This window comes from Crotalus tigris, unplaced genomic scaffold (assembly GCF_016545835.1).
Source record: "Crotalus tigris isolate CLP2741 ecotype Arizona unplaced genomic scaffold, ASM1654583v1 scf7180000018585.330925593:3314079, whole genome shotgun sequence".
Classification (NCBI taxonomy): domain Eukaryota; kingdom Metazoa; phylum Chordata; class Lepidosauria; order Squamata; family Viperidae; genus Crotalus; species Crotalus tigris.
The window spans coordinates 748997-766280 of NW_024097088.1; the positions used below are offsets into that span (position 1 = coordinate 748997).

At 39.9% G+C, this 17284-nt stretch overlaps 1 protein-coding gene across 4 annotated transcripts in view; it reads right to left on the minus strand.

The window, feature by feature from the left end:
- AFF2 (AF4/FMR2 family member 2) overlaps positions 1-17284 on the minus strand; it is a 216356-nt gene that overhangs the window by 83581 nt on the left and 115491 nt on the right. For all 4 annotated transcript variants that reach the window (XM_039354705.1, XM_039354706.1, XM_039354703.1 and 1 more), the window contains exons 4-7: positions 11237-11281; positions 2150-2242; positions 972-1008; positions 235-286 (exon numbers count right to left, since the gene is read on the minus strand). In XM_039354705.1, coding sequence (XP_039210639.1) covers positions 235-286; positions 972-1008; positions 2150-2242; positions 11237-11281 — 227 coding nt within the window. The remainder of the gene's footprint in view (positions 1-234; positions 287-971; positions 1009-2149; positions 2243-11236; positions 11282-17284) is intronic.

The window sequence follows — 17284 nt, forward strand, 5'->3', positions numbered from 1 at the left end:
ACTTTCTTAACAATGTTGTTTGTGCAAGAGGCAAAACACAACAAGCATCTTTTCAGAGGTGTCAATGTACATATACTTTATATGTTCCCCCCCCAATGGAGACAAAATGTTTGCAGCCAAACTGCCAAGCTCAGAGGTCAAACCAACAGCCCAACTACTAACCTGAGCTACTAATATTCAAACAGATCTCACACTTAAAATGTAACAAGCTGTAACTAAAGAGAAAGTACTTACGATTTCTGTGGCACAGATTTGGTTGCAACTTTATTGGTGGGCTCATTCCACTCTGAAAATAAAGGAAACAAAGTCACATTCATTGCCTTAAGTTTTGCAGCAACTGCACATCACACCACAATCACTCTCAAAACAAGTGATGTCACAAACCCTAATATGACAAAGCATTACAGGTAGTCCTCAACTACAGCCCCAATTGAGCTCAAAATTTATGTTGCTACATGAGACAGTTATTGAGTTTTGCCCCATTTTACAATCTTTCTTGCAACAGTTATTAAGTGAATCACTGCAGGTGGCCCCACTGACTTTGCTTGTTGGAAGGTCACAAAAGGGGATCTCAGGAGGACACTGCAACTGTCATAAGTACAAGCCAGTTGCCACACGTCTCAATTCTGATCATGTGATCATGAGGATGCTGCAACAGTCATATGTCTGAAAAACAACCATAAGTTGCTTTTTTTTCAGTGCTGTTGTAACTCCCAACAGTCACTAAGTGAATTGTTGTAAGCTGAGGATTACCTGTATTGAAGAACATAGAAAAGCTAGCTTTTTCTGTCGGATGGAGTTGAACCTTCCATCCGTTGTCTTTATAGGATAACAGATCAAGAGAAGAATTGATGGTTTACAGAAGTTGTCCATCTCCTAACTGGGGATGGTGGTGGAGGCTGGAGGTCCAAGCATCCTTAGAGGGCATCAAGTGGCAGTAGGTTAGTTTACCTTCAGAACAGAAGACTTACTTTGCGCAGGGTATCCTGAGGTCAGATGCTGGCAATCCTACAAAGGGAAACAAAGACACGTCAACATTGTTCAGGTTAGGAAGGAGGAAGTTATCCACAGAACACGTCAGAGTAACTGCAGAACGGATAGATTAGCAAAGAAGTTAAGTCTACTAAAATGTACAATCTAATACAATCTCAGCCACCCATGAATATTCAATCACTTGCTATATGCCCGAATTCCCAAGACCCGTGTCCCTGATATTAAGTGAGAAAATTTGCCAAATGTGTTCACTAAGAGGCATCTGCTCTTTAGGATGTCCCCAGCTCTCTCTGCAGACATCAAGGATCAACCCTGAAAGCGCCAGCATTCAAATAAAGAAATCCATCAAAGATACCAAGATATCGGGGTTCATGTCTGCAATGGCTTCTAAAAGGTTTTGTCCCATATTTGTCATAAGGTGGACACGTATTCATGACTGCTAATCAGTCTGGTGCTTAAACCACTGATGGACCTGAATGGAATCTATGCTTCTGAGGGCAGGAGGGCAGGATGAGAGAAAAAGGGGAAGGGGAGGAGGGAGAGAGGAAGGAAGGAAGGAAGGAAGGAAGGAAGGAAGGAAGGAAGGAAGGAAGGAAGGAAGGGAGAGAGGGAGGGAGGGAGGGAGGGAGGGAGAGAGGGGAAGGGGGAAGGGAGGTAAGAAGGAAGGACAAAAGAAAGGAAAAGAGGGAAGAAAGGAAGGAATTCAGTGGAATTAACAGATAGAATAATCTGGTGGAATAGGCAGATATCCTCCAGGAAAGACTGTCCCACAAATAATCTGGTCCCATGTCATGCAGGGCTTCCAAGGTGAGAACTTTAACTGCACTTGGAAGGAATCTGGAAACCAGGGCAGCTTGTACAGCAATGGGGTAACCCAGATAAATGGTGTAATAAAGGGCCATCCAAAACTGCACACCTGCTTTACTCTGGACCACTTGTAATAGTCTTCAGAGGCACTCCACTTGGAGCCTGTTTAAGCATTATCCAATCAGGTAACATTAGATAGGTTTGGAATGCAAAATAGCACCAATGGCCTTGCTTGCTCCTAGAGACTTCTGGGAGCTTTATCCCAATAAGCAAAGGAGATTTGATGTACTACATTGTGATTTCATATCTCTGAATAAATACATATTTGCAAATATGTTCTTAAACCTACCTGGGCTTTGCTTGGGATAGTAAATTTGTTCTGTTCAGCTTTCCCAGGAGTGTGGATAGCAGTGAGAGGTGGAGGCCACGAATGGGTCATCTCCTAGCAATGAAGCAAATGAAACATAGGAGTATATTTTTAAGTCAAGACCAATCCATGTTCTTTCTCTTTGCCTTTCCTTTTAAGCATCCCCAAAGCCACACTGGTAGGACTCACATGCCGGGCTTAGTCATACGATTGTTTGGTGCCATATCTTGTGTGAACATAGTCACTGTGACTTGTAAATTATGCTTCAGGTATGAAAGTGAAAAGCGTACCCAACCAGTGGTGGCTTATTCAACAGAATGGAGTTAAAAACAGACTGTGGAGTGTGAAATCCATCTCTCCAGAAATGGATTGTATTTTTCAGCTTGCCTGCTTTTGTGTATTTTTTTTTAAACTTCAATATTTAACAAAAGACAGGGACATTTGATTTTAGTTTCTTGCTGTATTTTTTTTTATTATTATTATTTGCAGGGCTTGCAGGCTGCTCCAATCCACCAACTCTGAGTGACATGTAACTCTCCAAGATGTAATTGGGAGTAAACCAATGCAATCAATTTTTAAGAAGGTTACAACAGTTATGTCAATAACTCAGTCAAAGTAAAGTAACTATTTTTTTTAAAGCACATATCTGGAAAGGGAAGAAAGTGCCTATCCAATACCTTCTCACACCAGCATGGATCATGAGTATAGATTGCGTCGGTCCTGTCTTTCAGTGATCATTCGGACAGAATGACTTTTGACCCGATCGTTACAAAACCTATGGATGCTGCATGCCTGGATGATGGGGAATATATTTTTCCCTTTCTCCAAGACCACCTAATAGGTGTCTAAATTTATCCCCACAACAGCAACTCTGTGTGGTAGTCTACAGAAGGGGGGGGGAATGTCCTTGATAAAGACAGACAAGGGCTGTTACCAAAGCATTAAGAGGAAAAATGTATCTTAAGACCAAAATAGGCAGATAATGCTGGATCAGACAGACACCTCCCTAATTCACTTAAGTATAAAAAAAGGGGAGAAGGTCCAACCCAGTCAGACTAGCAAGACTGTGATTACAGCCAATCTCAAGGAATGTAGTTTTAATTTTTCTGTGGAGTTGATCTATGGTCTGATTCATCTAGAAGGGTTGACAAATATTGGACTGAGAGAAAGTCACTCATTTCCATGACCTGAACTTGGATCTGTTTGAATCAAACACCTTAGCCACTGTGCCATATTCACTATTTCTTAAAGGTTTTGAAGGCTGACCAGAATCTCAGATGGACATATTTTCTGGGACATCATTATTTCAAGCCAAATGCAGGTAAAATGAATCTAGAGGGACTCTCCAGACTTGGCAACTTTAAGATTTGTGGACTTCAACTCCCAGAATTTATCAGCCAGCCATGGAATTCTGGGAGTTGAAGTCTACAAGTCTTAAAATTGCCAAGTTTGGAGATCCTTGATTTAGACCAGGGGTCTTTGAACTTGGCCCTTTTATGACTTGTGGACTTCAACTCCCAGAATTCCTCAGCCAGGCAGAATGCAGCCCAGTGTTTCCCAAACTGTGTTAACTACTGGGGGAAAAAAAATCAGATTTCTTGTACTAAGTTGTGCAGAAGAGAAAGATGGAGCTTTCAGAAATGATGACTGAGAATTGCTGACTCGGAAGTTGATTTGGCTCAAGTATTCTCATTGCTAAAAAAGTAAAATAAAATAAAACTAAAGATGGAAGCATTGTTGTAACTGGCTCCATGTTTTTTTTTTAATTGTATTAATGAGTAGACATTAAACCAATTCCGAACTCTTTGTTTTTTTCTTTTCTTTAAGGATGCTGTTGTCATTTAAAAAGTAGCTGTAGATGCCCTCAGGTAAAGAACGGAGAAACATTACATGCAGAAGATGTTAATGAGTAGCCAGAAAAAGAAGAAGCTGTGGTACAATTTGTCTCAAAGGCAGAAGAATTAATGGCTCTCAAAAGAATTGGAGAGAATGAGCAGGCAGAACAATTAATTCTACGATACTCTTCAAGGAGTGTAGAGGCGGGATGAACTTCATCCCAGAAATAAAGCAGATAAAAAAATGTTTGTCTCAAACATTTTGAGTCTCTGCAAGAAGAGTCTCTTTTCCATGATCAGAGCAACTTGGGGAGGTAGACTGGATGAGAGATAGAAAGTGATCCAACGTTATCCAGTGGCTCACTTGAAACAAAGAGGTCCATTCTAAGACCTTTAGTACTGATGGATAGATGCCCTTGTTGCCTTAAAACAGATTACAAGGATCAATCCGGCAAGATCTGTTATGTCAGGATATCAAAATGGATTGTCCATGCCCAGAAACTCTCAACTAAAAGAAGCACTGGGGTAAAGTTACCCAGAGTATATTTTATTCCAGAAGAGTTTACTGTTTACCTCTTAAGCTCTGAAAAAAAAATGGCTTTGGCTTCACTAAAGGAGAGAATGAAAACTGCCTGAAACTGCCTGTTTTTGGAATTATTCCGGAAACCATTTAGTTCTACTTTATGCACTAAGCCTCCAAACCTACAAACTGCCTCTTTCCAAAAATTCAGCCAAAGTCCTAAAAATAAAATAAAATAAAAATAAACTCAGTCCCCCTCAGATTAGCAGGCAATTTACCATACGGGAGGATTCAAAACCGAAGTCTCCATTTTCTCGTTGCATTCTAACTGATTTCACCTAATCCGTGACTCCTTTTCATTAAAATGGGACACTATAAATTATAACAAGATCATTAAATGGATGCACTGGACTGTGTTATGGTCGAGGAAACCATTAGATCAGGCTAAATTTCCCCAAATTGCTTGCCACAAAGCTTATTCTCCATTCCATGAGAGGCAGTTGCCTTATCAATTCTACCTCCACCTTCTCCGTGAAATGGAACTATTTTTATAATTTGCTTTTGGTGTGTATCCACAATAAGCAGAAAGATAAGAGATGAATCTCCTAATAAATGAATTGATAAATCATCATGTGTTCTGCAAAAAGGGCAGCAGCATCTTGATCTTCCAAAGAGGTAATCTTTTAAAAGGGTCTTAAAGTCTTAAATGGGTCTTAAAGTCTTAAATGAATGGTAGAGAATCATCTTGATTAAAAAATGGCTTTAGGTTTGCAAGCTTCTATGGTGAAATGCAAGAATGTGGAAGCAGATTTTTGAAAAACTGATTTTTCAAAATCAATCATTCAAGGATGATTGATTTAGTTCCATATCTCACCCTATGGTGAAATAGAATAGAATAGAATAGAATACTTTATTTGGCCAATGTGGTGTTTAGACGCACAAGGAATTTGTCTCTGGTACAAAAGAGCTCAGTATACTTGCAAAACAACAGAGAAAATAGTAACACTAAAATGTGCAACCAGCAGAAGGGGGAAATAAAAAGTAGTAAAAGGATAAATAACACTACAGCCACCCTCTATGGGTTAATATACATACACTACAGCAATTTTAAGACACGTGGACTTCAACTCCCAGAATTCCCCATCCTAATCTACAAAAATACAAAAACACCCTTTATTTGTTGTATGGATGGACTTATTTTAACCAGAATAGAGCTGGAAGGGACCTTGGAGGTCTTGTAGTCCAATCCCCTGCTCAAGCAGGAGACCCTATACCATTTCAATCCAGTCTCTTCTTAAAAACCTCCAGTGTTGGAGCACCCACAACTTCTGGAGGCAAGTTGTTCCACTGGTTAATTGTCCTCATGGTTAGTTCCAGGTTGCTTCTCTGCTTGATTAGATTCTACCCGTTGCTTCTTGTCCTGCCTTCTGGTGCTTTGGAGAATAGCTTGACCCCCTCTTCTTTGTGGCAGCACCTCAAATACTAGAATACTGCTACCTTGTCACCTTTCTACTGGGATACAACCAGTGGACCGAACTCTAGATGGAATTTAGAGCTTTGATTCCTTCTCAACATTTTCTTCTTTTCTAAAAGTAGAACGTTAGAAAACCATTGAACCAAATTATGTCCCTCATGTATCACGTGGGAATTGGAAATGCAGTACATTGTAGGAAAAGAGATTGTGTGTTTACACAATATAGACAGACCGAAGACTGTGCTGGGGCTTCAAAAATCATCTCTCTACTTTTCGATGATGAGTGCAGGGGAATACCTTCAGTGCCAAGGAGGTGGGAAAACACAATTATCAAGGGTATTGGTGTAAATTCTCAAAAATTGATACCACTTGCTAGAAATCTTTCACACCAGTCAGCTTAAGTGACACACCTTGTTTTCCGAAAGTATATATATATATGGGTCCTGGCTGTCTTTAAGTCTTTAAGTGGGCACTTTTCATTAGCAGCAATTTATCGGGGGATTCCCATGCAAAAGTGAGAAAGGCACACTTGGGAGGACCACCCAAGAGAGCAACACTTGTGCTAGCTAGTCCTGTGTAGGGAGTGTCATTCCTAACTCCAGAAAACATCAAGTGATGACAATCATACAAAACAGAACTGGAGTTAAACCTGTCAAACAACACTCTTCTGCCTCCCCACTTTCTCTCCCCCCCCCCCCGCTTGGCAGGCTATATATTATCACGTTCCAGCCGTGACCAATGGGAGCTTTTGATTGCAATGTTGCTGCAGAAATACAACAGCTATGTGGCACATGCACTTTCCCATTTGCTGCCTTTATGAGGGAACTCGTATTTTGACAGAGATGCATCCCGGATGACGACTCTACTCACAAAAGGAAAGAGAGAGACGGATGAAATTTTGTGAACTCTTCCCAGCCAGGTCTTTTCAGAGGAAGAACGGTGGGGCTGCTGGCTCTTCAAATGTGATGGTCTTTCTGGTAGGTCTTTCCCCATTAAAAAAAACGGTAATGAAAACGGATTGTGATAAGGTTTTCTTCCCGAGACTCAGAAGAATCAGAGTCGCTCTGGCAGGGAGGTAAGAAAGAGACTTCAAGTGGGAAGGCAGCTCTTGATCAGTCCAAGTCAAAGAGATGAGAAGAATAGCAGGTCCACGGTGACATGTGAAGAACACACCTGAGGTTCAAAAGTTGACTTCTAATCTGCTCTCAGGGCTTCTTTGGAGGGTATACTGTATTTCTCACTTGTTGGGACACCTTTTATTCTGGAGGGACACATCGCGAATCCTTCAAGCACACACACTTAAAATGTGGGGCATCTATGTTCACGACTGGCACCAACTTTTTGGAATAACTGGGATCCTGGAATGGATGCATTTGTTCAATTTCAGTTCTGGGTCTCCAGTTCATTCTGACATGAGTTTGGAATTATGGGGGATTTTTTGCGGGGGGGGGGAGGGAGGGAAAGGCTGATTGAAAATGGGCAAGTGTCCTGATTTCATGCGATGATTTATTTTATCATTTGATTTGTAATAAAAAAAGAAAATAAAAACAGTAACATTGATAGTAACAGTGTCGGGTAGGGAATCGTAGAAATCTGGTCTAAAGGTTTGGAACTGCTTTCTAATCAGAGGTGAAAACTGTTTCCTCTTGGATTTCTCTTCTCAAAAAGTGAAATATTATTTTTGGTTGAAACCTCTTTCCTTATGTTTTCCTGTGGTTTGCTATGTCCCTATTTGTTGTTCTTGGAAATAGGCAGCCCGAAAAGCAGTGTTGCATGAATAAAATTTATCCATCTTTTCCAAGTTCACTTTAAAACAAAAACATTTTTTTTAAAAAATGAAACTGTTTCTCCCTATAATCTGTTTCTTCTACATACACCTGCTAGTTCAGCTTAATTGTCATAAATATTATTTACACTAAGTCTAGCCTTACACTATTCAAATGAATGATTGTTTTGACTCTGAGGTTTGCCAACAGATTTTCGAGGGAGTGCAGTGCAAGAATTTGAAGCAGTGGGAAAAAAGTAGAGTTGTTCTTAAAACTAACAGTGGCAAAGAACTAAAACAATAATAATCCTAAAACATTCCATTAAAAAAATAAAGACTTGACTGATCCCTAATTTGGGGGGGGGGGGTGAGGTTGCAAATCCTGTTGTGAACATTCCTGAATATGGACTGCTGATGTCATTAATTCACTGAACTTTAAAAGAATAACAGAGTTGGAAGGGACCTTGGAGGTCTTCTAGTCCAACCCTCTGCTCAACCAGGAGACCCTATACCATTTCAATCCAGTCTCTTCTTAAAAATATCCAGTGTTGGAGCACCTACAACTTCTGGAGACAAGCCAGTCCATTGGTTGATTGTTCTCACTGTCAGGAAATTTCTCCTTAGTTCTAGGTTGCTTCTCTCCTTGATTATTTTCCATCCGTTGCTTCTCATCCTGCCTTTAGGTGCTTTGGAGAATGGATTGACCCCCTTTTCTACTTTAGACATCTGTTCTGTGTCCTGGAGTGGCTGTACAAGTTTTCTCCACCTAGCCTCTATCTTTCCAGATTTCATTCCTTGAAAATGTCCTGTGCGCTTTGGTCTAGACTTCTTGGAGTAAGTATTACCCCAAAGTTGATTTTGGCAGAACAGCTACAAAGAGCAGTTAATTTCTACTTCCATTGCCAACGTATTGTCAACCAACTATCAATGAGTTCAAATGACTAGAAATGTGAGTTGCCGCCCTCTTTTGTGGTTTAGCTTGGAAAACTATAATACGAAGGATATAGACCTTCAGTTAAAAAAAAAATAGAACAAACCCATCGTCAGTGGGAGGAGAAAGCAGACAGTCTAGGTTTAATCAGAGACTCTCTGACCACAAATGAATTCCCTTGGCAAAGTGTCTGGATGAAAAGGAATTAGGTCTCTATGAGTTTGACAACTAAGTAAGGAACTCGGCACATTTGATTTCCTGCTTCTGGATACATTAACCGAGGAAGATATCCAGCAAAATAAAACAATAGAACGAAAGCTAGCAGGGACGTTGGGCCAATCCTGGAAACTGTACCTATGACTTACAGAATAACCGAGTTGGAAGGGGCTTTGAAGGTCTTCTAGTCCAACCCTCTGCTCAGGTAGAAAGAATTGACACCTTTGAACTGTGATGTTGACGTAAACTATTGCATGTACCATAAACAGCCAGAGTAACCAACAGAGAAGTTCTGAATTGGCAAAAGGATGACCCAACTGTTTGCTTAAGGCCTTGCATGAACTCGCTTTCCCAGCCTGGAGATTTGGCTTCTTTCGCATCCTGCTCTAGTTAGCTAGGGCTAATTATCACACCTATCCCACAGATCTTCTTTTTTAGGCAACGTGGAGCTTTTACAAGCCATGGAAGAAGAAAATATGAACCCAAATCTCCTTCTGACCTTGAGTCTCTACAGTTCTTCTAACTGAAGTGGGATCAGCCACATGGACCATCCAGAGGCTGTTGGGTATACGCAACACAAACCAGCATTGCAAAGATCTCCAGTTCTACTCTGCCCACTGCTAAGATCACAGTCGATTGATGTACTCCTTGTTGAAAAGCTCATTGTGCCTCATTCTTCAGACAGCAAAAGGGCTAGGTTGCTAAGTTACTGGTATTTGACATCATATCCTTCCCAAGGTGTTCCCATATTTGACAGACTCTTTATGATTGACTATGCCGGCCAGCTTGCTATTTGTGCAATGACGTCTGAAAAACCATTTGAAATTCAGATTGTGTCCTTTCTCTCCCCCTCCCTAAACTCTTCCCAGCAAAAGTGGCACGTGCGTATTTTGAAACTTTTTGTGGACACGGGATGCATCTGCACCCAGATGAAAAGAAACAATTAAGGGGCTTTCTGGGAGGGTGAGGGACACAGAGACAAGTCTATTAGCAGGCTAATTTTGCTTTGTGAACAAGGCATCTCAACCAGGGCTAGTACATATTAAGTCGATTAGCGCCTTTCAAATTGTACGGGAAAGGTAATATTGCATATCATTTTCTCAGTCAAGGGCATTTTCACCTGCTGATCAATTTACATATTCTCCAAGGTCGTTAGATTGAAGCTAGTCACCAGGAGGGGTGAAGAGAGAATAAATTACAAAGTTTTGTTCATTTAATTCTCATCATTTTATTCTAATTATAAGCAGCCTCTGTTTTGCTTGGGAGTATGGAACTTTTAATTAATACTGCATCTGTCCAACTATTTGTCTTGAAGGATGGAATGGATATTCCTAACTAGAAGAACATTGTTCTTGGAATTGGCATCTAGTAAGGTCTTACATGTTAAAGCTGTCACACTCCATCCTAAATTTGGAGTTTTCTTCCCATTGGGGAAAGAGCCTTCCCCAGTCTGACTTCCTGTGGATCTGTTTCAACATGAAACTCTCCAATTTCCCAACTAACATGAAGAAGAAGTGAACAGACAATCATTAACCAGATTAGTCTGCTTCAAACAAGTGTTGGGTCCTAGTTGGGTCTTCAGTGAAGACATCATGGCAACCTCTAAAGGAGAAGGTTTGCTTGCTGTTCCACACATGGTGAACTCAAACAGCACATGGTGAACTCCAACAGATGATAGTCTGAAGGAACCACAGAGACTTGCAACACTGAACATTCATCAAGTTAGTAACCCAAAGAGATTTGTCCTTGGCAGAAATTTCCATATGAAAACACTGTATGGCCTTGAGGAAGGAATATGTAAGAACCTATGGATACGATTAACCTGACTGATACAATTTCATTATAATAGAATGGATACATTCTAGGATGGAAAGCTACTTCAAATATGATATACTTCTGATCCACCAACAAGGACCTCCTTCAGAACACTCAATTTAATTCCTGGGCCTTCATTTGGCTTTTGAAGTGGCTTTTGAATGAGGAACATAAGAGTTGTAACTGTTAACATTTTTGTGTTGCAGTGCTGCAAATGCCTGGTTTCACCCAACTTCTTGATATTTCTCTGTTATGGATGTTACTATATTGGCTGTTGAAAGTTCACCTCTTAAAGCATGAGTTTGTTTTACTAATGGATGGAATTGATTCTATTTTTCTATGCTTCCACAGAGTTCAGTACATACTCTTATTCCAGCTAAAATAGGATACTCGGTTTGAAATCACCTATATGTCTTCTAGATAAACAGAGGTTTGATTGTATCATTACAGTTCTGCTGTTTAACATTCTATGGAGATTCTGTTATGTAATTGACAAAAAAGAATTCAACTTACCCGTAATATCTCCTCCACACAGCTGGAATCATTGGGAAGGCTAACCTAAGAGAGAGAAGGATATACGTAGTCAGTCTAAAAATTTTTTGGGGGGGTCATGGTACCAGTAAAAGACAGGTAATATCAACAGGTTACACGTTACCTTTTAAAATGGTAAAACAACAAAGCACTACTTTCCACGGTATTCCCAGGGAAGGTCAGCCTTCCTTAGTTATTAATTAATGAGCTCAATCTATATGTTTGCTCAGGTATACATCAACAAACAAATCCCAAATGAAAATATCCATGCCTAAAGAATCCATACTGCTGTTAATTCATGGGGAGAAAATGGCATTGATGAGCTGATGGAATTGTTCAGTTAGTTGCAGTCTGAATAATACTTCTGTTTGTGTGGTGGAATGTGGTCTGGATTCCCAGGAGGGAGGGGCTGCACCCCGAGGGTAAAAGAGGCAGCAGAGCTTGGAAAATTTGGCCAGCAGAAAGAGGATTAAAATGGTTCCTTCCCAGTTTATCCCAGAGTATATATGTAGTTATGCAAATAGTTGCTTTAGACTGGCAAGTTTCTGTCTGTAGGAGAAGAACAATAAAAGAGACTACTCATAAGTAACTCCACAGGTTGTTCTTGGGGCCTGACAGTTGGCCAATATAACATACAAACCATTTTTAAGAGTAATACAGAAGAATTTAAGCTACAGAGAAGGGACAGAGGAATTAACAGGCTCTTGAATAACTTTTAACTTGCTCCAGTTGATGGGCCACTAATAGCATATAGCTCAACCTTCTAGGAACCCCAAAGTACTTTACATGACCCAGAAAACTTACTCGGAGCTCTATTTAAGAAAGAAAAAAACTGTCTCTGGAACATAAGTCTGAAATCCGTCCACATTTGAACTGTGTGCCAAATACAGCTAAAGACATACCTGTGGGAGCTTTAAAGATTTATTAAAAATAAATAAATTGGGTGAAGAATCTTCTTCGGATCTCTTTTTGCCAAGGATTTACTACAATTGGGAAAAACTGGGGCAGAATTTAGCACAGTTTGCAAAGTACTTCAGGGTTTGTGAAACTGTGGGCGAGAATAAATCCAACACAAGCATCCATAGAAGTTGGTGGCTTTGGACAATTTGCTTTTAAAAAATGTGTTTCTGAAACATGGATTCTGAGCCAGAGTTATGGTGGGGCATTAAGAATCCTACTTCTTCTTTTTCACTGATAAACTCTTGTTTAGACTCAGACTAGGTGTATCTACTAAATTTGTCCAATTTTGGCAGATGGGAATTTTGTTCATCTGCTTTTCATAAAACGTTTTCCAAGATTGGTAGATCTTTTTTGATATTTCAAAGAAATTTAGGTAAAAGATTCTGGGGGAGAAAGGGTAATTGATGGAATCTTCATGAAAGGAGAAATGTAATTTCCAACATTTCAAATCAGACTTTTATCAATGGAAGCCATCTGCCTGGGAAAAATCAGTTTACAACAATGCCCCTTGCTACTGATAGTGATAGGGTGGATTAATTGCCCTGGGGATAAAACTATACGATGAAGTCCTTTACGCTATAATCTGTAACCTAAAATGCAAATCCTGAATTTTACTGTGTCCCCTTAATCCACTATAACTTTGATTGTCAAAAGATGCTGGTAGATCTATTAACTGGTGGAGTTTCTGACCTTCCAAGATTTGAAACCCCTTAGATTCATGTTGTGTTCAGCCAGACTTCTTAATTGCTCTCCAAAAAGCAAAGAGAATGAACACTGATTCTAACATAACTGTCTCCCCAGCTGATTTTTAAATCACATCAATGAAAGGCTACTCTGACAGCATGCAGTCCAAGTTCAAATGAAGGGTTTAATGACAGTGAAATGGAAAATTAAACCAGGTGTACGCCCAGACCCAGACAGACAGACAGACAGCCTCATAAGCATGCAGGCACGGACAAAAAAATTAAGCAAAATGAAACAAAAACACCCATCCTCTGAAATTGCACCACAGAAGCAGCAAACTGTTCAGTTTCTTATTAATGAGACACTCTGCTGAGCAAGTGCGTTCATAAATCCCTAATGAGGATTTTAAACACATTAAAACTTCTTAATGCAAAGTGTTTGCTTTTGTTTTCATCCAATAACAAGCCAATAATTCTGTGCCTCTAAATGACACTATTAACTGTCATGGTATGCTTTATTTGACAATCACTTCATTCAAATACAGTAAAAAAACAATTAATTTGCCTGTTGTGAAATGTTTCTTGATAGCTTTTACAGGGGGATTCCTTTGCCTCTTGCAGAAATGTATATAGCAGGTCAATGGAGGGAATCTAGTTTTACTTTAAAATTCATGGCAATAAAATCTAGGTCTTTTAGTAATTTGTTATTAAAATATATACCCCACCCACATTAGAAAGACTATTATTTGACTATTAAAAATTGATAGCCGTTTATTCAGCTTGGATTTATAAAGACAGATAAAATATCCTTCCTTTTTTTGAGTTGTCCATCACGTAATATCAATCTGATAGGTTAAAAATCCAATATAATAGTATTATTGACACTAAATATTCAGGATCCTTCCAAAATGACTACTTGGTTCTTTCTTAAAACAACGGCCAACAAATGGAAAGTTGGCCTGGTTGGAGAGAAATGTAGACTATAACTTAATTGTATTTAATTTCCACATCCTCACCTCTTCATTGTTTACAACAAGGTGGGCTTGTTTTCTTGGACATAAAGAAGGAGGAAGAAGGGAATGCAGGAAGAATGTGTGGCTGACTCCTTTTTCCATAGCTTCACATGCTTCTGATATTCCCAAAGAGCACCAAAAAAAAAAAAAAAAAAAAAAAAAAAAAAAAAAAAAAACAACCCCCTGGCATTCCCCAAAGAAAGAAAGATATGCATAGTTGATTCATGCAAAGCCTTACATCTAAGTCAAGAGAGATTATCTCCTCTTGTGACATCTTATAGAGGAGGCAATATTTTATTGCTCTGTTAACCATTTTTCTGAGACATGTGAACATCCATTCTGGAGCAGAGGTGGACATGGAAGAAATGGAGAAAATCATATTAGTTTCTAGGATGAATTTTTTTTGGGTGATCACTACATTCTTTAACAAATAGGTTCTTCTTCTTCTTCTTCTTCTTCTTCTTCTTCTTCTTCTTCTTCTTCTTCTTCTTCTTCTTCTCCTTCTCCTTCTCCTCCTCCTCCTCCTTCTTCTTCTTCTTCTTCTTCTTTTTCCTCCTCCTCCTCCTCCTCCTCCTCCTCCTGTGACAAATCTAAGCTTGGAAAAGCTTATTAGAAACCTTTCCAGTTGTTGGGTTGTCCAGAATATAGAATACGATCATCTTAGCTTTTGAAAAAGGCATTTAAGTCTGCTTACCTCTGAACCATGGAGGAAACATTTTCTCCTTTCTTCTTTTGCCCCAATTAATTCAGATTTATTTTTTTTTTTAAAACAGGGCTAACACCTGACACTGCTTCACTAATGACCTTTCTCATTTGTCAACACTGCCAGCTTTTTATCCTACAAGAGACTGCCTGGTGCCCCCAGAGGTGTTTCACCGCACACTAATCCATTCTACGAGACAGTCACTAAAATTATCATTCATAGTTTAACTTCCTTTCTTATTTCCTGCTTAGGTATTTTTGGCTTCCCAAGGCAGAAAGTTGAAGACTGAATTTCTTTGAACAAACCAACTAACACTTCCTCTAAATGCTGACCATAAACATCCGTTGTTGTCAGGGAGATCAGTAGAAGATGATTCCCATTAATTTTCTTTCCCTTACGACTCATCCTTTTCTGGAAGTTGGCTTGCCATTGGACCCTATCAAGAATCAACAAGAAGCATGGTTATATAAGGAGGCAAAAAATCCTGGAGGGAAATTGTGAATAGATAGGTGTCTTTGCTGGCTGATATGAACCAAGCATGATTTCTTAGGACAGCCATAGCATGGGAACCTGTTTCAACTCCAGCTGTCAATGGACCGTGCAGATAGGGTCACAAAAGAGCCAGTTTGGTCCAGCAGTTAAGGCACCAGGCTAGAAAGTGGGAGATAGTGAGTTCTAGGCCCACCTAGCCAATTGGGTGAGTTTCGGCCAATCACTAGGAGTTGAACCAATCACTAGGAGACAGTGAGTTCTAGTTCAGTTTTAAGCATAAAATCTGGCTGGGTGATTTTGGGCCAATCACCAGGAGTCTGTGTATTCTAGTCCCACCTTAGGCAGGAAAGATGATTGGATGACTTTGGGCCAGTCACTTCCTCTCTCAGGTAGTTCATGGAATAACCAGGAAAGACCTATTTCTCATAAGATCATTGACTAATATCTATCTATTTTATAAAGAAATGGAGAAGCACATTTGTTACTCTAGAGAACCTCTTACATTTCATTACTGTCAATTTAAGCAAGATCCTTTCTTTAGCTATCCACAAGATCAAAGCAACCATTACTGAAAATGTTACTAGCAAGAAGCTGTATCTGCACACATGAAGATGTCCCAAGTACCTTCAGTCTCAGACATGGTTCTTAGAAGATGCACTTGGCCGATCAGCAAGGAGCCATTTTGCAGTATCTCCATATACATATATAAAAGGCATATGCCTTCAGGACACCATAACTGTTTCAAGGTAACTTCCATATTGCTGTTCGTAATCAGTTCCTCTGCTAATCTGAGATTTGTTAGATGGTGAATGGCAAGATACAGAGTGATGGAGGAGGGGGTCAGGAGTGATCCACAGGTATGGAATGCTGGAAAGAAGAAACACTAGCAACAGGTGCTAGGAGATGGTTACTAGGAAAAATGGAATGTAATTAGTGAGGAAAAGAGGTGAGGTCTCTCGGCAGAAGCTAAACCATCATCTGAGCTACAAGAAGGGGTCAGATTCTTGATTGTCTGTCATGAGAGACCACCAGTAGATGAACTTAGCATGTACAAACCTTGTAACAGCAAGCAATTCCAGCAAAGCACTAAGTCCCATCATTTCAAAAGTTGGGTTCACCCAACCGTTGAATTGAAGGTCAACCAAGAGGCAAAAGGGATGATATTTTTGTGATAAAGGTTAAGGGAAAAGCCATGTTTGATGCTTCATTTCCTCATTCTTAGGTCTAAACCCTGGTTTGCTGGACATTTTTCTTAGATCTTAGATCCTGTCAATTTTTATGCAGACACTTTTGATGGAAGGTGAACACGCCCTCATTCACATGTGGATATCTGTACTGACTCAAACCTGCTCACGGAGCCAGTGCTTTTTCAGAAGATGGAAGAAGGAAATGAATTAAGTATCCTTTAGTATGCCTTTTGAATCTTATTAGATTTATCTTCCTCTGGAGCCCTGAACTCTGCTCCTCAAAAATTGGCAATGATGGACAATCTATTATACACTGATGCTTTAATGTTAATTTAAAGTGAGATGTATCTCAACTCCCACATATTTAAAGAGTTAAACACTTCTCTTCCATTTTCTGCATGTACAGAGGAGGTCAATAAAAAAGAAAGAGAATTGCTTTCTTTGATGCATCCTGTTTGCCATGGATTTGTTTCTTTCAGCATTTATATGTCTCTATGGAGATCTATCCAACATGTGAAAAAGCCAGTTTGGTCTAGTGGTTAAATCACCAGGCTAGAAAATGGGAGATTGTGAATTCTAGTGCCATCTTAGGCACAAAAGTCAGCTGAATGACTTTGGGCCAATCACCAGGAGATAGTAAGTTCTAGCCCTGCCTCAGGCATGAAAGATGATGGGGCGACTTTGGGCCCATCACCAGGAGACTGGGAGTTCTAGTCCCACCTTAGACACGAAAGCTGCCAGGTTATTTTAGGCCAATCACCAGGGGACGGTGAGTTCTGGTCCCGCCTTAGACACAAAAGCCAGCTGGGTGCCAGCCCTCTCAGCCCACCCCACCCCAGAGGGTTCTTGCTGTTGAAGGAGAGAGATATGTTGACTATGTTTGCTGCCTTTGTAAAATAAGAACAAGAAACAAGACATCTCCCCAAACATTGACTCTAATCCACCTCATGGACCTTGGATGATAGGAACCAACCCGTTTATTTTGCTTAAGG